The sequence below is a fragment of the Electrophorus electricus genome, chromosome 19 (genome assembly GCF_013358815.1).
Source record: "Electrophorus electricus isolate fEleEle1 chromosome 19, fEleEle1.pri, whole genome shotgun sequence".
In the NCBI taxonomy this organism is placed as follows: Eukaryota; Metazoa; Chordata; class Actinopteri; order Gymnotiformes; family Gymnotidae; genus Electrophorus; species Electrophorus electricus.
The window spans coordinates 10,962,046-10,984,564 of NC_049553.1; the positions used below are offsets into that span (position 1 = coordinate 10,962,046).

The 22,519-nt window shown below is 39.0% G+C and overlaps 1 protein-coding gene across 1 annotated transcript; it reads left to right on the top strand.

Annotated features, from left to right (window-relative positions):
• Nucleotides 1-4,238: 4,238 nt before the first annotated feature.
• Nucleotides 4,239-20,000, top strand: vax2 (ventral anterior homeobox 2). The gene is made up of 3 exons (XM_027026338.2): nucleotides 4,239-4,488; nucleotides 7,382-7,569; nucleotides 19,506-20,000. The coding sequence occupies exons 1-3, from the start codon at nucleotides 4,239-4,241 to the stop codon at nucleotides 19,998-20,000; spliced, it is 933 nt and encodes a 310-aa protein (XP_026882139.2).
• Nucleotides 20,001-22,519: the final 2,519 nt, after the last annotated feature.

Sequence of the window (22,519 nt, forward strand, 5' to 3'; positions counted from 1 at the left end):
GTTCGAACTCCATATCAATACACAACGGTAAAATAATTTATATTGACATAATTCTTACTCATTCTTACAATTACATTGTATTTCATTATATTCTTATTGTTTTTTAGCGGTACAGAGCAGTTACAGTATGGAGGATACGTTTTATAAACTTTTTCTAAAACTTGTTACTAGAAGTTCAATATATTCCGTCTCCGTTTTAGACATTTTGCATACTTACATTACTTTGTGTAACCTTTCTTATAGGATATTATTTTAGAAATCTGCCTAGCAAGTGTCGTCTGAACGCAAAAGGCCGCTAAAATCAAATTCAGCCCTACGGGGGTCCATTTATCCCAGGGTGATTTTGCAGTGTTGGACCAATTACGAGATTCAGCCAGTTTTTCCAGGTGCGAGAATCAGAAACGCATCAAATAGGCGATAAATAAAAAATGTTTCCCATTCAATAGCCTAGGTTGTATGTGACGAGAACGTTAACATCTTCTGGTTGCGGGATGCATTTCCACAATAAATTGGTGAACTGTGTTCGTAATTGGGCTGTTATAGGTACATGTTTGATACTAAAGTGGTTGAAAATCAGAAATTTATTTTAGGCAAGAAAAAGTTGACATCTCAAATATCTTGTGTTTGCTGCGCTTTTAATATCTTGTGTCATATGCAATTTGAAGAGTTCTGATGGCTTTCTATAAAAAGCCATAAACGGTCCTGTTGCCTGCAACGGTACTAAGGTTGTTGATATGGTAGTTAAAGTTTATGCAAGAAGTATAAAAGAAGTTGTGAGCGCATAGATTTTAATTTCCTGACCATATTCCCTGAACATTTACACGATGTTTAACAAAATTACCAGTGTACAAACTACATCCACAGGTAAAATAATGCAAATCAATAAATCAGACAGGTCTCTTATATAACGAGTGGTCATATATTTTTGTCTCTTGCGCACTGGCTACAAGTGTTAGGCCTGCAGGGCAGTCCTGAAATATCCTTCTTCATCACATCATTGTAGCCTTTTTGATATTTCACCTCTGTTACATTTTCAGTCTGCTGACAAAAATCGTATGATTTAGAAGCCACACTCCTGCGCAATGCACGCGCCCGTCTTATGCAGGCCGACTGCGTTTTGCCGAAAGTTTTTAAACTCTTCCAGACTGGTTTTTGACCTCCGCGTGATCTCGCCGGTCAGAGGAGGATGGCGGCATGTACATTTCCATTAGGTTTATGGCATTTTAATAATGGTCTAAAGAGTGTTCTATGGATTACATCGGCTTTTTGACATTTTAAGTAATTTCGTTAATTTAACTCCTACCGGTATCACTTTATAGTTTCGTTAGAGGTCTTTGGAAAGGTCTGTTAAAACTAACATTTAGTACTGATATTTGAATGCGCACCTGCCACAAGGACGTTTTAAATAAATTTAAAAGTTATCGTTCAAACCTATATACCAGTTTGTAATTATGGACGCTGTTTAAGTTACCAGATGGTGAATAGCTACACAAAGGTGTATTTATGTATTTCTTTCTGTCTTTGTAATTTTTAAATTCATCAATGTATTATTTTTGCAATTGAAAATTGTACAGCTGAAGGTGAAAAAAATCTTGTTTTATTGCAGTGCATTTGAATTCAAGGTGTACGAGGTAAAAAGAAAAAAATTAAAGTGTGTAAAAACCTTTATAATCTGTAGAACATATGCGGTAAACATGACTTAATTAACTTTCATTTAATATGTTTACAAGTTGTATTCGGCAAGTTATGATTCATGAGATATTTCTACGTCTTTACGAGAAATTGAATTCTGTAATGAGAGTCAGAGAAGGAGGGATTGAGAGAGCGCCATTTAATTTTAATATATTATGAAAGAATTAGAATTACGCCGCGTGAGCCTCTCTCCCTACATTCGTAAGATCCAAAACCGAACCCGAACCCAGAGGACTCAATTCTGTCCCGTGTAGTAGAGATTGTTTTAATGATTCTAACAGCTACCAATGTAAGAATAAAGAGACCTAATATTTAAGTAATATTTCTTTTTACCTGTAAACTCATTGGCCTGTTACTATCACAGCACACTTTAAAAGGTCAACATCTAACTCAGTTGAGAGGTGCTGTGGAATTATGCTAAGAGATTTAACCTTGTGAATTTATATTTATGTAGTACCCAAATGGCGAAGGAAAATTGTTACCCCAGACCATGTTACTGATTTTTACATGAAGAGGTAGATGGCAGTTTATACATGATCGTATATACGAGACATACACACACGCACACACAGAGCGCAAGACAGACAGATAGACAGACACACAGACAGACTATGGCAGTGGAGGCCACAGAGCAGCTGAAGCAATCAGACCTCTCTTGACTGTGTTTTCGGTTTGGTGGGTGGAAGTACTCTGACTGACAGGTCCGTTCATTACGTTCACAGTTTAATCTGTGTGGAGCGTCTGAATTGAATAATGAGTCATTTCGGCGCTCTAAGATAAACACTGCTGAAAGTGGCAAAACTGTAATTATGTCATTGCATTCGGCGTAATTGGACTGCGAGGTTAGATAAAAGATTCTAATTTCATGATTGTGAATTATGGCAACTTTCAGTCGCCCGTGCAGTTGTCGTATAGATCATTTGATATCGGGCAATAATGATCTCTGCCTGTATATATTAAATGTCACATTTGCACAATAATCAATGTATTGTACTAAAATACCTTTATTTATCAGGAATATTGACATCATCCACATACCACTTTCTGCCTTAGGCTATTAAAACATATTTATATGATATTTCTGAATTGATTGACAGCATGAAGATAACTGTGGAAATCTATTGAAATATACCGTTAAAACACATGAAGAAAATGTTAGAATTGTTGTTTATATGTAGGACACTTACATTTGCAGTCCGGTGTAAAATAGTTCATAGTTCATACAGTATGTCCAGTCAAGGTAAATTAATCTGTACCAGCAAAAACGTTTAAGATAATCTTTCAATAATGGCATTTAACCATAAAAGGTCCGGTCCAACCACTTAGGAAGGCTAAGTTGCTCTAAATGTAAGTATAGATTTCTACCCCAACTCCCAAATCCATCTAACTTGTCCGCTGCCTTTCCGACTAAGTGGATAAATGTCCTAAAATAACTATGCTCTCTAATACATACCGCGTATTTCGATGTAGCTTCGATATGTGTTGGCGATGCAGCATATCAAAATACAGGTCAATAGTGTAAACTTCGACGAACGTCGAAAAACCTTGTTTGATACGGGGCAATATAGCATTATTTCACTATTTTTTAATTTCATAAACCATGTAATACACATTTATTAAAGCATGGTTATCTTTTAAAATGCAAGATTAAACTAAATGCTTAATTTGGGATTCCCCGCTTCCTGACACTGGTAATCGCCTTCACATTTACTCCTCCTTTGAAACGTGCTCTTTACTCGACTTTGTTTACCAATCAATGACTAGCTGACACAGACAGGAAGTTACGTATGTGCTGACTGTCAATTTAAAAATGTATCCTGCCACCAGGATTATATTCATATGGTCGTCGCATAGACAAATGCTATAACAGAAATGAGAAGTTAGCCTATTTTAAAATAGATATTAATTTATTTTAATAGGTTCAAGCTCCCGACACATTTCTGCTTAAATGTAGAAAAAATGTCTCCATCATTGCCGCACCTCCCTCTTCCCAAAGTGAAGACCCTGTGTTGACACCAGTCGAGAGTATACCGTCAGCGCACTGCTGCTGGGGAAACTGTACCTCAAAAGGAAAAAAATTGCTGAAGCGCGGACACTGTACGAAAACGGGATACTTTTTGTTCAGTGGAGCTATCACCGCCGCTTGCACGTCGTCTTTCATTTTACTTATACGTGGTTAAGCAGTGAAGCACCTCCCAGTGACTTGGACACAGATCTGGAAAGGCACTGCCTATATACAACAGGATATGCATTTTTGGTTGAACACAGGTCTGTAGCTGAGGACGATTTGGCTTGTCCATAGGGCCCCATTCACTTGTACCCTTGTTGCCTTTCAGAACTTTCAGACATTGGAAGGCAGGACAACGGAACATGCCCAGACACTTGGAAGAGAACTCGACTCAGTCATTGCTTTCGGTGGCGGGGTTCTGACTGGATGTGATTTGGGGACGGTTTCCCCATTAAGAGCAAGTAGAAGAACATAGTAGAGTTCCAAACAAAAATAACGTATTAGGTAAAAGGTAAACAAAATCAACTATACTTGTTACATGTTTGATCAAGCCACCAGTATGGGCGATGGAATCGCCGAGGACAGAAACCACTGTGGACCCAATTCAATGTGTCGTGACAGGGGCAGAGACTCGAAAACTCGGGCGGAACAGGGAAACCGGTCTCCTATACAGAGTTCAACAGACACCCCTGGGACATCTGCGTCAACACCAACTTCCTCAAGTGAGGATGGACCCGATAAACTTTTAGGAGTGGATCCAGACTACTGCCGAAGAATTTTAGTTAGAGGTAAAGTGTTTCAGTCATACGGCGAATAAGTATTTAACGAGATTTATTTAAATGCGTGTGTGGTGGTAATAGTAGTAGTATTAGTATTATTATTAGTAATAATAATAATAATGTATGTATGTATGTTGAAAACCTTATTTGAACGCGAACGAGTCACATAAAATGATAGAAAAATAGAAACATATGTCCACCGGAAAAGTAACCCGAGGCTCCTAGTCATAAAAGTGGCCTGAAACTTGACAAAGTAGCAGAGGCTATATCATTATAGAGGGGCCATTTCCCAAGTGCTGTCATACTTTGTCGAATTTTTAATATCATTATGTGTATTCCAAGCGCAAACAAAATATATGTTTAGCTAGAACGTTTGGGAGATTAATTGTTACAAGCGGCTATAAACGGCTGAAGTAGGCCTATTATGCTTACTTATCTATTAGCGTATTCACAGGGCATTTTTGTAATCAGAAACCTGAAATATGAGAGACAAAAATACTGTATCTTCTTTGAAATACATCCAGTTGACATATACATTGCACGATTTTTAGAATATAGGGGAACTATTATATCACAAAATACAAAAATATACTTAATTGACGTTTGATATAAACAAATTAGAACATAAGATATGTACGTGCCAGAGTTATTTAATCCTTTACCGCCTGCATGTCTGGAATGTTTTGCAGTCTTACAACACATTGAATAATGTTAACAAACAAACAGGGTCCTTGTGTACATGAGTGTATGGCCTCGTGTGCGCGCACGTGTGTGTGTTTACAAATGAACCGTAAGAAATAACAAAAAAAAAAGCTGGAAATAATATGAGGCAGAAAAAGCTATCCTATATTATTATTTCAAACATATATTTGGCTATTGGACAATAATGTACTAAAATGTTTTCGTATTTTAATTTTAATTATATTTAACATTGGCTAGAGTGCCAAGACAAAATAGCCTATCTTAAACTGATTTTCTTATGCACACGGATACCGAGATCTTTTAGGTATTGAAAATCGTTAAGGAAGACGAAACTTGCAAAATTTAGCCACAAAATGTGAAAGTATTTGTGGTAGTTTGAACACATAATAGACTACTGGTAAACTTTTTTTCCCTGCTGTCCCATTTCGACATGCATATAAAGCAAATTGACTATAGATTATTATTGGTAAATTCCCGCATTAAGTCTAATAAGCTCAGACATACTTTTCTGCTAGCCACAGATTGTTTTGCGTTTATGAGACTAGTATATGAAGAAGCGAAATAGCACGTTAATATAGAGGAACTTTTATAAGAGTAGCCTAATATGTTCCCTTATAAATGTTCCTATTCCCGTAGAAATGTTTATTATTATTATAATTATTAATAATAATAATAATAATTATTATTATTATTATCATTATTATGATGATAATAATAACACCGCTTGTAGAATTGAAGAGCGTAACTGTAGTTAACAAAATTCATTTTAAAGGTACTCATGCGCGGTGGGCGATTTAATCCTACTAATGGCAGAAATGAATTTACGATCATGCAGTCCGAGGCCGTCTGGATGTGATGTTGAGCCTCTGAGAGGTTTTGGCCGAGCTGCTTCGGACACGGAGCTAAGCCCGCTATCTCCCGTGTTACTGTTTGTTTTTAAAGTTTACGACTGAATGCACTTGGTACCTTGTGAGAACCTGGGTCATCGAAAGGTCAGCAAGTCTATGATAACTGTCCACAGTTTCTTTTAAACTAAGATTAGTCAAAGCATAATCATTTAAAAGCATCTTCTTTCAACACAACATTGTTATTGTATATATAAAGTGTGAAAAAAGATTTTGACATTAAAGTTACTTTAATGTGGGATTATATTGTAGTTACCAGGCAGACATGACAGAGAGGTGGAGCTATCCTCTAGAATCTTCAGTCTGGATACCGCACAATGTAGCTATTAAATTATTAAATTATTGTTTTAATTGCTGTTTAGTTTTTGCTTAATTATTAGAAAACTAGCGCAGCTGATCTTATTACAACGGCACAGTTCCCTGCTGGTCCACAGCCTATGAGCACACGTAATAATCAGGCTACACGTAGACCTAGTTTTGTGTATTTGCGCAGTATAGAGTAGCCTACACCAACATTGTCACTTTAAAAAATAATTTATTGAATTGCAAATAAAATTTCATACAGTAGTGATGCGAGAAGAAGCTATATTTTATGTAATATCTGACGCGTAATAGGCCAAAGATACAGACACCGTGTTCACTTATTCCTCACCAAATGATCACACTTTATGTTTCTGTTTAAGTGGTTAAATTCTAAATAGACATTTAGAATGTTTGCACGTGTTAGGAACAGTCTGCTTTTGGTGGCAGTTGCATTATACATTAACGCACGCAGTTTGCCAGTATAATCGCCCAGACATCAAAAAGTGGCAAAAGTAGGTATGTTATTTATTTATTTATTTTGCTTATTAGAATAATACTACTATTTAAACCGCCTCTTTGAAACCTATATTTTACATACATTCCAGGTTGAAACTGTCTTAAATAATTCATATAAATTATTTAATTATTGATAAAAGTAAGCCAACAATATTTGGGCACATTAACATCTCCTTAACAACTTAGGCCATGCATTAGTTTCGAGGATTTTGCAGGATAGGATCCGATATGCAAGCATGTTAGTATTTTTGTGCGTTTAACTCTTCTCCTAGTAAAGAAATGTGGACAGGCTATTATGAGTTATGATGTTCCATGGCCCTTAGATATGATTGTTGGCCTATAGCGTAAATATAGGCCTTCTGTTGATTAACAGATCTCCGAATGTAAAATGATATTAAATGATAGCCGATGTGCTAAGAACCTATACTCTCTTTGAATAATGAGTTATTGATTTTCTGTGAACATTTCCTCCGCAGATGCTAAGGGTACAATTCGCGAGATCGTTTTACCAAAAGGCCTCGACTTAGACCGACCGAAACGCACACGGACCTCCTTCACTGCAGAACAGCTTTACCGACTCGAGCTGGAGTTCCAGCGCTGTCAGTACGTGGTAGGACGTGAGCGAACGGAGCTTGCGAGACAACTGAATCTCTCCGAAACTCAGGTAAAAAAAGAAATGCGTGGTGGATGTTAAAACATACAATGTTTCAAATAATTTTGTCCTTTTTCACTCTGCAACCTATAGTGTTATTTAAAAATAGAATGGTTAAGAATTATGGGTTTGCTCATTTTCTTCTTGTTTTTGCCAATTACTTATTATGCTAATTGACACGAAACACAGCGACCTGATGGATCGCTATATTGCTATATAGATGTCATAAAGAAAGCACATAAATTGTTCATACACTCAGATATGGCAATAATTACCCTTGTTGGGGACAGTCAACTTGGTATATGATGATAGGTAATCGTTAGAACGTTCATCGTTTATTACTGCTCTGATAATAAAATGCTTAAATTTTATTTAGTTGTGTGACATTATATATATATATATATATATATATATATATATATATATATATATATATATATATATATATATACACATACACACACACACACACACACACACACACACACACACACACACACACACACAAAGCAATTCTGGATATATAACGTTTTACCGGCGAGTTTTACCTCAATAACACGTAACAGTGTTCACGCGATAATTCACAATTAACTTCTACTTACAAACATTTTATTCCTGGGATATATATTAATATTTATTTGAATCTGAATATTATTTGAATATTTAGAATATACATTGCTAATGTAAACGACGTTAAATCACTTAATAATTGAAAACCTTTATGTATAATTTGACAGCATATAGGCCTATTAATGACTACATTTGTTTTGATGCATCAATAAATAACAATACCAGACACTATCCATATAAATAATGTAGTATGTAAAAACCTGGTGTCTAGAGACGACGAGGGCAAAAGTTGGTGTATATTGACTTTTAATTGAAGATAGTCTGACAGGCTCAGTTAAAGGAAAAGTGTAAATTATTTTACCTGTAAAAGGGATATAAACCAAACCTGGGTAAGATGATCTTGCTTATATTCATAGCAAAGTTGAAGAGGAAATATAACGCAATGATAGAAAAGATTTTTTCTTTTTCTTTGCAAATAATAAGGAAACAACTGTGTTTGTGTGTGTGTGTGTGTGTGTGTGTGTGTGTGTGTGTGTGTGTGTGTGTGTGTCTGTTTAAAATCAGAATGGCGATTGTTGTGATTATGTAGGATACTTCGAGTAAGCCAAGACGAGTGATAAAATTAGAAGGGAAAGTAATAAAAATGTAATGTGCAAATGGATGACAGATCTTTTCCGGAAGAGTGTCTAGTCTCCTCTCCGTAAAAGCAACATGCCGATGTGCTTTGTCGTTTGTACAATACTCATAATTAGTATTCGCACAGTGGGCGTTAGTGGGTGGAACACCTCTTTGTCCACAAGAAAAAGGACTACCTCGGTTAACTGGGCGTTGTTCACGCCCTTCTCGAATTGCACCACTTCGGTATTAACTATTTTAACCACAGATTTGTTACTTTAAATTTCTGTTGTTCTTTCTGCCAATCTAAGGCTTTTCAAGAAAGAAAGCGCATTTAGTTTATATGACTGAACACTATAATTGCAAGACAGGACAGCAAAAGTAAAGTGACACACTTGTTAAAATGTTACATGTAAAGCCTTTATTTATAAAGCCTTGCTCATCAACGAATATTCAACCAAAAATACAACTAACAATGTAATATTTAGGTATATACAGAAATGTTTTTACATTGTCTATCAGATACAAATAAAGGCCAATAAAATAAACAGGCATATCCCCTAGAAATCTTATGTTACTAACGTTCTGAACATTCTTCAAGATAATACATCTAATGCGATCTGGACTTAGTCGAATAATTTAATCTGCTTTACTCAGTTATTCGAAATTTTACTTTCATCGCATAAAATGCGCAAAGTGGAACAAATAAACTCATACAATAGTTATCATTTGATTTTAAAAAAATCACTTTTAAAATAGGTTTTTATTTTTACCACCTGATGGCGCTGGTAAATCTCACCAGCAAACGTTTTACTGATTCTGTTGCAAAGCTTTGATTTTCTTGTTACTTTTCTATTGTACATTTCTGCACAGAATCAACAGTTTGGGCTGTTAATCGCAGTAATCCGAACTTGTTCGTTTAAATGCAGACCCTGTACTATGCACTGAAATGGCTTTTGGTATCTTTTGGTTTTGGTATTTACGTAATAGTCTAATCAAAAGGTTTTGGGTAAATGCCATGGAAATCCAGTGTTTCACAAGACGATACAGGTCGATAAAGATAACTATATAAAAATGATTTTCGGAAATGTATGCTCCTCTATGATTAAATTACATATTAATAAGCAAGTCTGATGACTCCAGTATGAGTCATAACATATTTTAAAAGTTAATATAGAATGAAATTAAATTTAAAATGTTGATTTGACGATTTATTCATCGATTATAATTATCTTTTAATATATGCATTGGTGCAGGCAGTTGAACCAATTCCCCCCTTATTATGCAAGTTGCAATGTTCTCCTCGATGTTTAGTCTGATTTCACATTTCTATGCACAAGCAAAAAGGCTAATCGAGTTTATTTCCTTAGATTAAATAGGTAACATATCGAAGACACGTTTAATTGAGTGTTAACTCCACTCGGTCAATTACGAACTTCAGGAGTAACTTTGTGCCGTTTGACCTAAATGGTAGCTGTAGGCAGCGAAAGCATTCTCTAAAATATTTCACTTAAAACTTTGTAAAATTGAAAAGATTTGGAAAAACTGGAGATTTTGCTTTGACGTGGGCGTAAATTCCATTGTTTTACACAGGCCTTTAATCGAAATCACAATCCCGTTGAAGAATTTCAGTTTGCTTTATCAAAGTTCCGTTTTAAGGCATGTGAATGTATCTTGCCTAAAATGCCTTTGGAAAGCTCTTGTTGTCTCGCTCTGAATTAATCACATTTTTGCATGCTACACCTTGAAAAGGCCTTTACTGGACGCCAGAACATTTTGGAAAGTTTTCCCATGGAAGAAAATGTCCGTTTCTAATAGCACAAAAATGAAAGATTCACCTTGTACTTTCTAAATTAATTTAAATTTCCTGAAATAATGTTTAATTTAGACTGAACATCACGGGATGGCACTGCAGAATTTATTCCCGAGATCCAGTAATATTTCATACTTTCTGAAAGCATTCCTACTAGGGCAGGCACTCTTTTCTAGTAATACATTGAATTAAAGTTCTTTGGGGACGTTCTTCACATTCTATCGCGATACCACACAGTATGAGACGCACGCCCGGTAAATCAAGAGGCAATTTGCATTTTCAATTTGTTGAAATGGCTTTTCACATCTACAGGTGTTTCAGATGGCTCCTAAATGCTAATATTCAACCTCATTCATATTCATTGGCCGTGACGCATTTTTGTGGCATCAGCTCTGAGTAGACTGAAATGTTTTATGCGTAGAAACCGCGTAGTGGGTTTAGAATTTTTTTTTTTCTGGGAAGGACTTTCGCTTTTATTTAGTACTCTTGAGAAGTAAAAATGAATTAATGTGTGGCTGAATAAGCCTTCAAAACACAAATAATTTCTAACAAAACTGTTAACATCCATGTCATTTTGTGAAAAAGTACGTCCTCGTGCATTTCGGTATAAAGAGAGTAAAAGGACCTTTCATTTATTTCACTTTTATTTTTAAAATCGGAACATGAAGTACGTGCGAATAAATTTGGATTTTTGTTGCTGTGTAATATATATTAAATTTCTTTAGATGTAAACACTCCAAATATCCTTGACATAATTGATATGTACTGTCGCTGTACAAAATACAGAATAAACATATGAATGACTGAAGTACAAAATGTAGCATAGTTCTGTGTATATGTGATGTTTTGGTAAAATAGTTTTTCAGGACAATCAATAGATTTTGACACGATTGATAGCTGAGGCTCTTTCTTTTCGCAAAACTCAGTTCAAGATAGAAAAACAACATTTATGGTGGTGCCAAATCTGCAGAGTACAAGAAGGTCTTTGGTGGAGTCCGACGTGTTTCACAGTTGTGAAACAGTTGGGACTAACGCCACATCCCAGAGTGAATGTTGAGATTATCGTGTTTTCTTGTATTCTATACTTAAACAATAGGGCATGCTGGGCGATATAAATTCTGGTTGAGACAATCTTTCAGTGAATGTGCCTGGCTAGATTAATGAGTTATCTAACTCGAAAGCAGAAATTAGTCAAACCGTGCGAGAAACCTTCACGGAAACTTGGAGAATCATGTTATCGAAGAAGAACCAATCAGGCGAGGACAAATAACCTACGCGGTGAAGATCGCGTTTTATGCAGGTGCTCGCGTTACTGGGAATAAATGACACTGCAGCTTCATATAATAACTCGATTAAGAGTGATAAAGGGTCGGTCCAGCGTGCGTTCTACCGTATTTAACTTGCATTCAAAAGACGAATTCCTAGCAAACGCATTTCAGTTAATTCGTCCATAGATGTGTTTCATGTCATCTCACCAGACATACAAAATGCTTTGTTGCAGACCCACCTGCGTGAATATCCTCCGACCCAGTGCAAGCACGTGGCTTCTTGCAGGTCTCCACCCCCAGCAGGTGGCTCCTCGGCCCGAGTGTAACACAGTGGGGATCCAGGGCCCGGAATGTGCTGCGTATCGACCGGCTTGCCTACGGCACCCAGGTCTACCAAACGGAGCCAGTTACATGCCACGGAATATAAGATGCTATTACACGTCATTGTCTGTGTACCGGAAGCCCTTGTTGCTTTTGACACTAAAGTTGTGAGGTGTATGAAGGACTTTTTTTGCACAGCAAATCTGGGCAACGTCATTTGTGCTCAGTTCCATTCCGTTCTTTGGGGAATGGATCTCTGGGCTAGTGGCTTGTAAGGCACAGGCAGACGACAAAGCTAAATGTGGGTTTATTCAGGCCCTCTGAAACATTCATCCTCTCTCTATTTTGGGAGCTTTTACTATCAGGTATTCCCTCTCACACTGACACAAGCAGATACTTTACAACACCTCTGGGGTTGATAGTACCTTGTATGAGGAAAGTGAAAGATTTCATTGCAGAAACATGTTCAAAAGATTTGATCTCACAATTCACTGAGGCTTTTAACTAGTGCCCCAAAAGCTTTAGATGTGCACATTTGTGGGGATACAGAGGTGCTGTTTTTTGGTTTGTCCTGTGATTTGCTCAGATTGTGTTAGCTATTATTTCCAGCTCCAACACATGCAGAGAAATTCTTTCATGATGCAAGTTGATGAGATTTAATTTGGAAAATCCAGCCCAATTGAATGACTAAACATATTTTATCATACACATTATACTTAGAGACTATACCCACATCTATTACCACACCACTGCCATGTCAATGTCACTACTGTGCTGCGAATGGTATACTCCTATCAATGATGATGTGTTTCGGTAATAGTACCGTTTAGTTGTTTTGTGCATAATGCACACTCTCTCTCTCTCTCTCTCTCTCTCACACTCACACACACACACACACACACACACACACATACACACACAAGAACATAAAGTACAAGGATAAATATAACTGGTGTGTGTATATGCCTTTATGAGCACTTTGAGCTTGTCTGATGCACTGTATTCTTTCATTATTGTTGTCCACACATGATAAAGTGATGGATTTAATGGTTAACTGATTGCTTATACTGTTTTAGTCCAGAATCATAGGAAAAGAGTAAGAGACAGAAGCATTAGGCAGGCTGTCATTAGGTTCTGCATGGTCTTTTACTACCACCAGCTGTTTCTGATCTTTTGAAATGCATATATTTTAATATGCCAGTATACTCAGTTTGTCTTCACTTGATCCTTCCTTCAGTTACATTCATTTAGTATATTGGTAGGTATATGAAATAATGTAAGTGCTGCAGCTAAGAAAAGCTTCTTTTTTTCCCCTCAACATTAGCGTAACTGTATAGACTACAAACAAAGGCAAACAAAATCCCTGCACCCAGTAACTGCATGTGTCCTCAGAGGATGTTTGCGGAGGACTGACCCCAGGTTTGGACCGGTCCAGCATGGAGGTCATGGCAGACTAGGGGTTTCAGCGTATATATTAACACAGTGGATAGGAGTCTGTGCGGTTTGCTTACATAGTCTGCTCTTGGTTTTTATCAGTTCCAGTTAGTTGTGCTGAAATGAGAAGTTGCAAATCAACACTATATACAGACATTTTTGTTCTGCTAGCCGATGTTGCCCTCCTCCTGGTAGAAAAAGCTGTAACATTCAGGGAATGTCTCTTAGACCCAGGACAGTCTAGCTCTGTATGGGCTCTGTATGGGCCACCCAGAGTTGGGCTGAGTCAGCATTCCCCCATCCCGAGCAATGCCATAATGATCAGGAGTGAGCGTGATAAGCTATCAGTGGAGGAAGCATTAAAAAACGAATGGCACCTCTGTTTGGAAACAGCCTCTTGGTGAGGCCAGATCCCTCTCTACTGACCTCTTTCTTCTGTCCTGGTCAGCTGGGCAGAGTCTTGGGTAGGTGGTGTTAAAAGCCTGGTTGAGTTGATGCCTTGGGTAGGAGAGGTCAAACTCACAAGGTTTAACTTGAAAATTCTAACACACGATTTACAAAACACACGTGACATAATAAACCGTGGCATACAAGTAGTCTACAAATTAGCCTACAATGAGGTGTCGTTGTCTTGGGAGTACACTGAAAACATTATTATTAGGTTTGATATTACGGAGGTGCAAAGAATATAACCTATCCATATAAAAATGAATATTATAATAACATCTACTGAATTCCATTTTTATTTTTAATTAAGTTGTAAATATATTACACTGAATTGCATTTGCAGGAAGACATTGTGCTGGAACACATCTACCTCAATGTCTTCATCCCCAGCTGTCTCCAGCGTTCATGCCACAGGAGAGTCAGTGAAAGCATCCAGTGAATACTCTTGTTCACAGCACCCAGACAGACAGCATTTAATGTAACTCTGACTCAGTGTCTTAAGAGAGAGGAAGAGCTTTGCATGTGATCTGTACGTCTGAGTGAGAGAAAGAGAAAATGAAAGTGATATCCATGTACATATACTAGATGTGAGGCTCATGCAGAGGCCAGGTGAAAGCTTCAGATGATCGGACACAGATTACTGAGGTGCAAGGACAAACTGCACGTTTTTAGATGATCTGCTGCGTGTTGTGGCTCAGAGCAAGTATTTAGCTATTAAACTGACTGTTTAGAGAGATGTGAATGTATCAATTTGGCAAGCATATGTGCATCTTCTCTTCTACTGAGGACAGAGTTTCTCCCAGTTGATTCTGTTGTTGAGCTTACATGTGCAGACTCCAGCTTTGCAGGTTTAACCGGAATGTTTCACATTTAAATTTGGGTTTGAAAAGCTGGTCCCAAGTCCCGGTGTAAGATTAGCTTCTGGCTGGAACAATACCTTTACCCCCACTTTACTTTACTTTTTCCCACAATTTAAAACAATAGTAAAGTGAAATAACACATATGGCATTGTACAGTAACCAAAAATGTAAAAGATTTTCATTTTATATATTGCATGAGCCTCACTTATGTCTAGTATATGTACATGGATATGTATAAATATTCTTTAGGGAATAATAAATAAATTCATACATGGGTATGCAATTTAGGCAAAAGTCTGTTTTTATGTCAAAATGTCTAGGAGATTATTAAAAACATTCAATCAGTTGTCTCCAAACATTTGATGGGTAACTAATATACATATAAAATTTAGTTATGTTCACCCTGCTGTCCTTTGGCGTGTTCAGCGAGTTCTTTGTGTCAGCAAGCCAGTTAAGAGTTCAGTTCACTGGGCACATTGCTGGTGTATGTCTCTGTGTGTAGGTGTCCTGGCTGCATGAGTACAGTCTGCGTGAGTAGGCCACTGGCGCTGTACTCCTCCGGCAGAGTGTGTGAGCAAGAACTCTGGCCCTATGCTCCTGATCCAGGATCAGCACCCCTGTTTTACCACAACCGTTTCATTCTGATTCTGATATCACTCCAAGCTGGTCTCAGATCAGCATGCACAGACTGTCAAATCACTTGCTGGGAAATTCATAATGCAATTATATGACTGGGTCAGGCAGGAGGTAAACCTGCGAGCGCTGCAGGATGCACTGATCACTGGAATATCCGTACAAGCGGCTTAATGCAAACACACTTACACTCAGGCACAAGGCTGCTACACGCTCACGCACTGCACCCTTGCTGACTTCCCATTTCTCTTGGGGTCAGGTGAATGTGCATATTAACAGTAGCATGTTTGCATGTGAATCACTTTGTACATTGTGTGACTTAGTGACAGTAAATTTGAAAAAAAAAAACAACTGAATACATTGTGTATTTTAATGTATGAAAAATATTTTATTAAAAAACACATATTTTAGGAGCCTTTACAGAAACCTCTTATTGTAAACAATTTTCTATTAAATATTATAAAAGAAGTTTTGTTTCTATTGGTTGGGCTTGATATTGTTGTCTTTTCTCAGCCAGTCAGAGTATATGCCAAGTTTGTGTTCACTAACTTTTTTCTTTAAGCAGTATAGACTGATTTTCAGTTTCATTACAATTTGAGTTAAAGATGTCTCCTAAGCCCAGTTTTGTTGGTGTAGCCTGATCTCTGCTAGTATCTGTCTCCACCCTAGCAGTTTTGAACAGATTATGTTGCTCAGGGACCAGAGGGGGCACTGTCACTCAATCTGTGCATTTCAAAAATTCATCATAAAGTACATAAGAGCCATTCTCTCACTCTCAGTCCATGGCCTGTAATCCTAATTGCTTTATCTAAACCTGAGCACCAGGCCCTAGTTCTGAGCCCTGGGAGGAGGGTCTTGGGGGTGGGTCAGAACACTAATAAGGGCTTTTGCGCTTAGGTAGATTATGGAGCCATATCCACCAGCAGTGCATTAAGAAAGAGTTGTCCCTTGGCTGAACCTGCAGGGACACGTGTCTGAAATGCCAGACCTAGGGTTGAGACTATGACTGGGCCAAGGCCGTGATCAGGAAGGAGGGTCTGCTGGGCTACGATTGGGAGGCATAGGTAGAAGGTGTTGGATGGAGAGGACAGAATGGAGCAGGGTCAGGCGCTTCATGTTGAGCACATAAGCACCAGTCCTCGAATGAGTAAAGCTTATCTGACCTATAGTGTCCACAGCCCGGCAAGGCCAGGAAAGCAAAGCCTATAATGCATCGCTGTGTTCCACAAGTTGCTGGGGCACACATCATCGAATGGAGCTGAGAAGGGAGCGTGTTAGCCTGTTCATGGGGTCACCAAAAGGTCAACAACAGAAGTCCCCCTGGCTGTTGGTCAGTCTCAACAATTAAAGTTCTGGATTTATTAGTAACCCACCTCTCAGGCAATGTCAAGATCAGAGACACAGACAGGATATTATAGGTGCGTCGCAAAGACTGACGTTATGAAGCTGCAGAGTGCGAGTAGATTGCTCGTTGCTAATGATGGGATAAAATGCACTTAAACTGAAGAACATGCATTCTCTGAAATGCCATATGTTTTGTGCATCATATATATGAATTATTTTCCTGCATTAGTAGTAGGATTTTAGAATTGCATGAGTATGACCTCACTAAAATATGTGCACTGAAACATTATGCTCTGATGATTAAACTCCACTTCCTTTTATTACACTCTATTTGATTTTGTTTAAGTTAATTCCTTTTGGTTTAGTCCTTCACAGCATGTCTGTCTCCATCTACCCCAACATGACACACAGAGTACAGAAGGCATTGCGGTCTGTGGTGTCCGACATTCCGTAGCATACAGAAACTGAGTGCAGCAGGCATGCTGCGGAATAACGGAGTACAGCGTTCAAATGGAGCAGTAGGGGCAGAGGGTGGAGCACACTGGTGGCTGCAGACATGCAGGAGCAAATCCAGGTCATGCAGATCTCCTCCTGTAATCTCTGCATCCCATTAGAGAGGATTTCAGTCCCATAGTATAGATGTACAATGGAGGAGATTTGCTTTCTTCTTTGACCCCCCCCGTATACATACAAGTATGTTTAGCTTGCAGTGTTCATGGCATGGCATTTAAAGAAGAAAGCCAGTGGGTGTCATTAGAAGCATGTGGACATTTGATTCTACATATATCTGCCAGACGCTTCCAGTCAGCGTCGTTACGCATGAAAAAGAAATAATATAATAAATCATACATTTGATATGTGTTTCACATGCAAAACAAAACAGCCCACCCACAACAGAAGGTTGAAAGAAATGGTCAGAATAATAAAACACAGATGACGTAGAGGATTAAGACAGAAAAAATGAAGACGAAAAAAATGATCAGTAAAAAGATGAATGACGAAGCATCAGTGGGATTTCAAATGCTGCTGCATTTCCATCTTTGTCACAGCATTTGCAATAAACTCTTGATACATTCAGTAAGCCTGAATGTGCTGATCCAAGTATATGAAGTAAGGTACCATGGTGTGATTCCATTGCAGATGTTAAACACCAGCAATAAAACCATGAAGGCAGAAACACATACCATATGCAATGAGGCACCAGGGTAAATATTCCCAATTGTTGTTGTATTTTAAATTTCAGTGTAACAGTGAGTTATATAGGCCAGTCTGGAACACACAAACATGTAAGTTGGTTTCTCAGCATCCTATGATGTAAAGAAAGGTCAGACTCTTTAAATATTTCTTGAATGGAAGAGAGCAGTTTTCATGACATTGTTGACATGTTTTTAATCTCTGCTCTAGGCGTGGGGGTCACATCTCAACTTTTAACCTCAGGCTTTACAAGATACCACAAAGACCGTTCTCTCTCTTTGCCTTAGAATTTTTTCTTCAATCAGTTTAAGGTTAATTTTCATTATTTTAAGGTTTAATTCATCTAGGTGATCATGTTATCTAGAGCAGTTATCTGACAACTGTGCATTCTAACTATGGAAATTGATGCCATATACCACATCTCTTCTCTTACACACACACACACACACACACACACACACACACACACACACACACACACACACACATACACACACACACACACACACACACACACACACACACACACACACACACACACACACAAACAAACACAATATTGGTGTATTGAGACAGTGGCATCAGCATCCTCTGGGGGGCTTATGAGCAATCCCATTATCCACAGCCTAATGGCCAAGCTGGAGCTGTGGTCTCACCAGTCCTACCCAGTCCACACGGCAGCTGTTCCCTATGGGCTCCTGCTGGTCTGTTATTCAACACACAGGGGTGTGCTGGACATCCTGGACCCTTCTTCAGTAATCCAGGCTCATCTGAAAATATATGTGTATTGTACATGATCTAAATGGCATATGTGGTGTTTTTGTCTCTGCTTTGAATAAATTAATGCCCTTCTGTTAACACACACACACACACACACACACACACACACACACACACACACACACACAAGTACAAGCCCAGGGGTCATTTGGTACCATGTTATGGTTCATGACATTTAGATGAGGGACTTTTATGGTGTTTAGATGAGGGACATTTATGGCATTTAGATAAATGACTTTTATGACTGTTTCTGCAGCCTTCCAGCCTAGTCGCAATGAGCAGCTTTCTGCAGTAAATGCACAGGTTCATGGCTCAGTTCAATACTCTTGTTTCTCTGCTCCTGACATTGAATACATTTGATGGTGATACCCAATGTGTTTACACTGTATTTCATTGCAAAATTATATCAATTGCCTCTCTGCTGGTCTGGTGAACACATGATGGAGTGGCTATAAATAAGTCATAGTCATCTGTCTATATTTTAAGTCTACAGAATCAACATAAAAAACTTAACAATCACAGTATTAACAACATTTTTCATAACTCCAGCATCTCCAGTTTCATCTTTGCTGCACATCATTTCAAATGTTATGAGGTTTCAGGTTTTTTTCAGAATGTTTTCCTTGTGTCTTCTTTCATCAGTTCAGTGAGTTCTTCCTTACACCACAGGTGAAAGTGTGGTTCCAAAACCGCCGCACCAAACAGAAGAAGGACCAGACAAAGGACTTGGACAAGCGCTCCTCTTCGGCCTCCGAGTCCCTGGCCACGTGCAACATTCTGCGGCTGTTGGAACAGGGCCGCCTGCTCTCTGTCCCCGTGCCTCCGCCTAACCCTCTACTGCCTCCACCACACCCTGGCAACGGCTCGCTCCTGGCCAGCCCAACTGCGTCCTCGTCCTCGCCTGGGGTGAGTGGTGCCGGCACTCCTCCAGGGGGCATAGCTGCGGGGGGTGGGCCGTTCGGCCTGTCACTGTCCTCGCTCGGTGGCACCCCGCCCTCCCCCCGGCTGGGCGTACCACCTCCCTCTTTGTTCCCCGTCCCACTGCTTGGTGGCGCTCATCACGAGCTGACGTCCGGCTATGGGTGTGGGGCATCGGCTTTTGAGCCCTACACCCGGACAGAGAGGAAGGACGCAGATCTGGGCGGTAAGAAAACAATTTCCTAAAGAGGCTTACCGGCCTACAGACTCGAGATGCCCTCTTTTACCTGCCTTGGGGGTGCCAGAGAGGGGTACAAACATGAGAGGGTTACAGAAGAACAGCAGTCACCTCCATTTTGGACCCCTCATCCCCTCCTGTGCATGTGTTTTCTGACATGTTAAGGTGACAGGCAAAGGCTTGAAGGCTCTGCTAAAGAGGTGTGCATGTATATGAAACACGGAGCAAGACACCCATGTAATTTACTGCCTACATGTCCAGTACTTACAGAGTGGATTCTTCTTCACAGATGCTCACTGTTTTCTTCCATTTTTGAATTTCTTGTATATGTGTGTGCACACGTGTGTTTATGTGCGTTTGCATTGCACACGTGTTGCAAACAGCTTCAGGCGTTGTCTATGTGAGTAGTGGAAAAAAGTTCAACATTGTTACTGTAATTGTGAAAGGCAAAATTGCTTTATGAGAGATATTGTATCCAAATGGGTGTTTAAAAAATGAAATGAATGATTCATGTCAATAATGTTTGATGAACCTTGTGATACATGTTTTTATGCTGCTCTTAAGTAGACTTTTTGGGAGAGTTTTTCATTTATGTACATTTTGTCCATGTGAGATTGAGTGTGTGACAAATGTTTTTCTTAGTGCATCTCTTAAACATTCTGTACACATTCACAATAACAGGCCCACTGCACATCCAACCAGCCACATCTTACAGGTTATGGTAGAAGCTGGTGGTAGGACAAAGACCACCATGCACTGTAATACTTTCAGTCTCTCTATCACTAGTGTCTGTTTTAAAAGCAATGATTCACACAGACATCATTTGGTGAAAATTAACCATGAAATTGGCTAAAGTAAACAGAAAGTAGATGGCATGAATTTAGATGGCATGCATTTTGCTTGTTGCTTTTCAGAAATTTAAAACCAAACATTTCTTCAAACAAGAAAAGATTTTTATCTAAAAGTTTGAAAAATGTATTAAAAGTTGCATCCAATAGGGCAAACATAACTGCCAGTATAACCAATGCATCATTAACTCAGCATTACAGGTCCTAGTGAAATATGTTTAGTGAGCAACTTGTTTCCAAATGTAAGCAAGTGAAGGGGCTGAAGACTATCGTGAAAACACATACACTATGAATGTCTTAGCTAGCAGTTTTCACATTTTGTGGGCTTGTGCAGTGCTGACTTATTTTTACTGAATGCGTGGTGGAACAGATTTGCTTTTTGTACATGAGTAGACAGACCCAGGCAATATCTAACAGACTCAGATATCACACTTAGACCCCATCCATTTACTCACAATGTTCATGAAGGACATGGTAGTATTTTTCACCATGATTAGCAATCAAGTCATGTATCAAGATTTGGCATTTAGCTACCTGTTCATTCTATATCTCTTATGATGGTCTTGTCTTATGCTCTGAGTCTCTAGGGGTGAAGGCTAAGTGAAAAGCATTGTAAGCTTGGTGCGTTTGTTATCCTGCATTATCTCCACTACAGGAACTAGACCTGCTTTCCTGGAACTGCTTTCTGAGCGTGATGGACCAGCATGCATGATGTACATCATACTTTGATACTCTGATAAACCATGCATGTCTAGCCCTAGGCCTGTCCAGCCCATGTCCTGTTCACACATGTCCCGGGCCACCCATCCATGTTCTGTCCAGTCCATGTCCCATATCCCCATTTCCCAGCCTGTGCATCTATGCCCTGTCCAATCCATGTCCTGTCCACCCGTGTCCTGTCCAATCCATGTCCTGTCCACCCGTGTCCTGTCCAGCTCATGTCCTGTCCAGCCCATGTCCCGTGCACCCATATTTATCTCTTTGGTGATGCCCCTTGTTCACAGTCACTCATACTTAGTGCAGTTGTTCCCATCGCCAATTACTTTAAAAACCTAAGCACTTTATTTTCATTTATTTACACCTCTTGGCAGATTTTCTTACCCAACCCTTCCTCTGTTAAAGATAAATTAAGAATTATCAAAGCTCTATCAATTTTGATCTTAGATCTCTTCTATGGTTTTTTTCTTTTTTGCTGTAGAGAAGCTGTTTGTCACTGAGGTGCCAGAGACAGGCATGTAAGCAGCTTGCGGGGACTCTGCGGTTGGTGGGAGTTGCGTCTGTCTGTCCCTCCTTCATACTGCCATAGAAAAGCTCATGGTCTCAGTATTTCCCCACCGTTGCTTTTGATTTCATTGCTGATTCTGACTCAATGCAGTGTCTCAGTGAGCCACTGTCAAATCATCCACGTTTGCTACCTATGCTAATAAGCCAGTGTGCTGTTGTCTTCAAGCTGATATGTACCAAAGGACTGTTAGCTGACTCTAAGCAATAGCAGCCCTTAATTATCTTCTTTTGTTAAAGACAAGCAAGGGTGAAGGTATGACCCTGGCCTCCTCCTGGCCTCCCGGCCTCGCCTTTTGGGGGCTATAATTAACTACAGGTGCAGAACGAATAGCTCTTTCCTCTTTTTGGAATGAGAATCTTGTAAAAGCTGCAAACCTTTGGAGAACTACATTTGA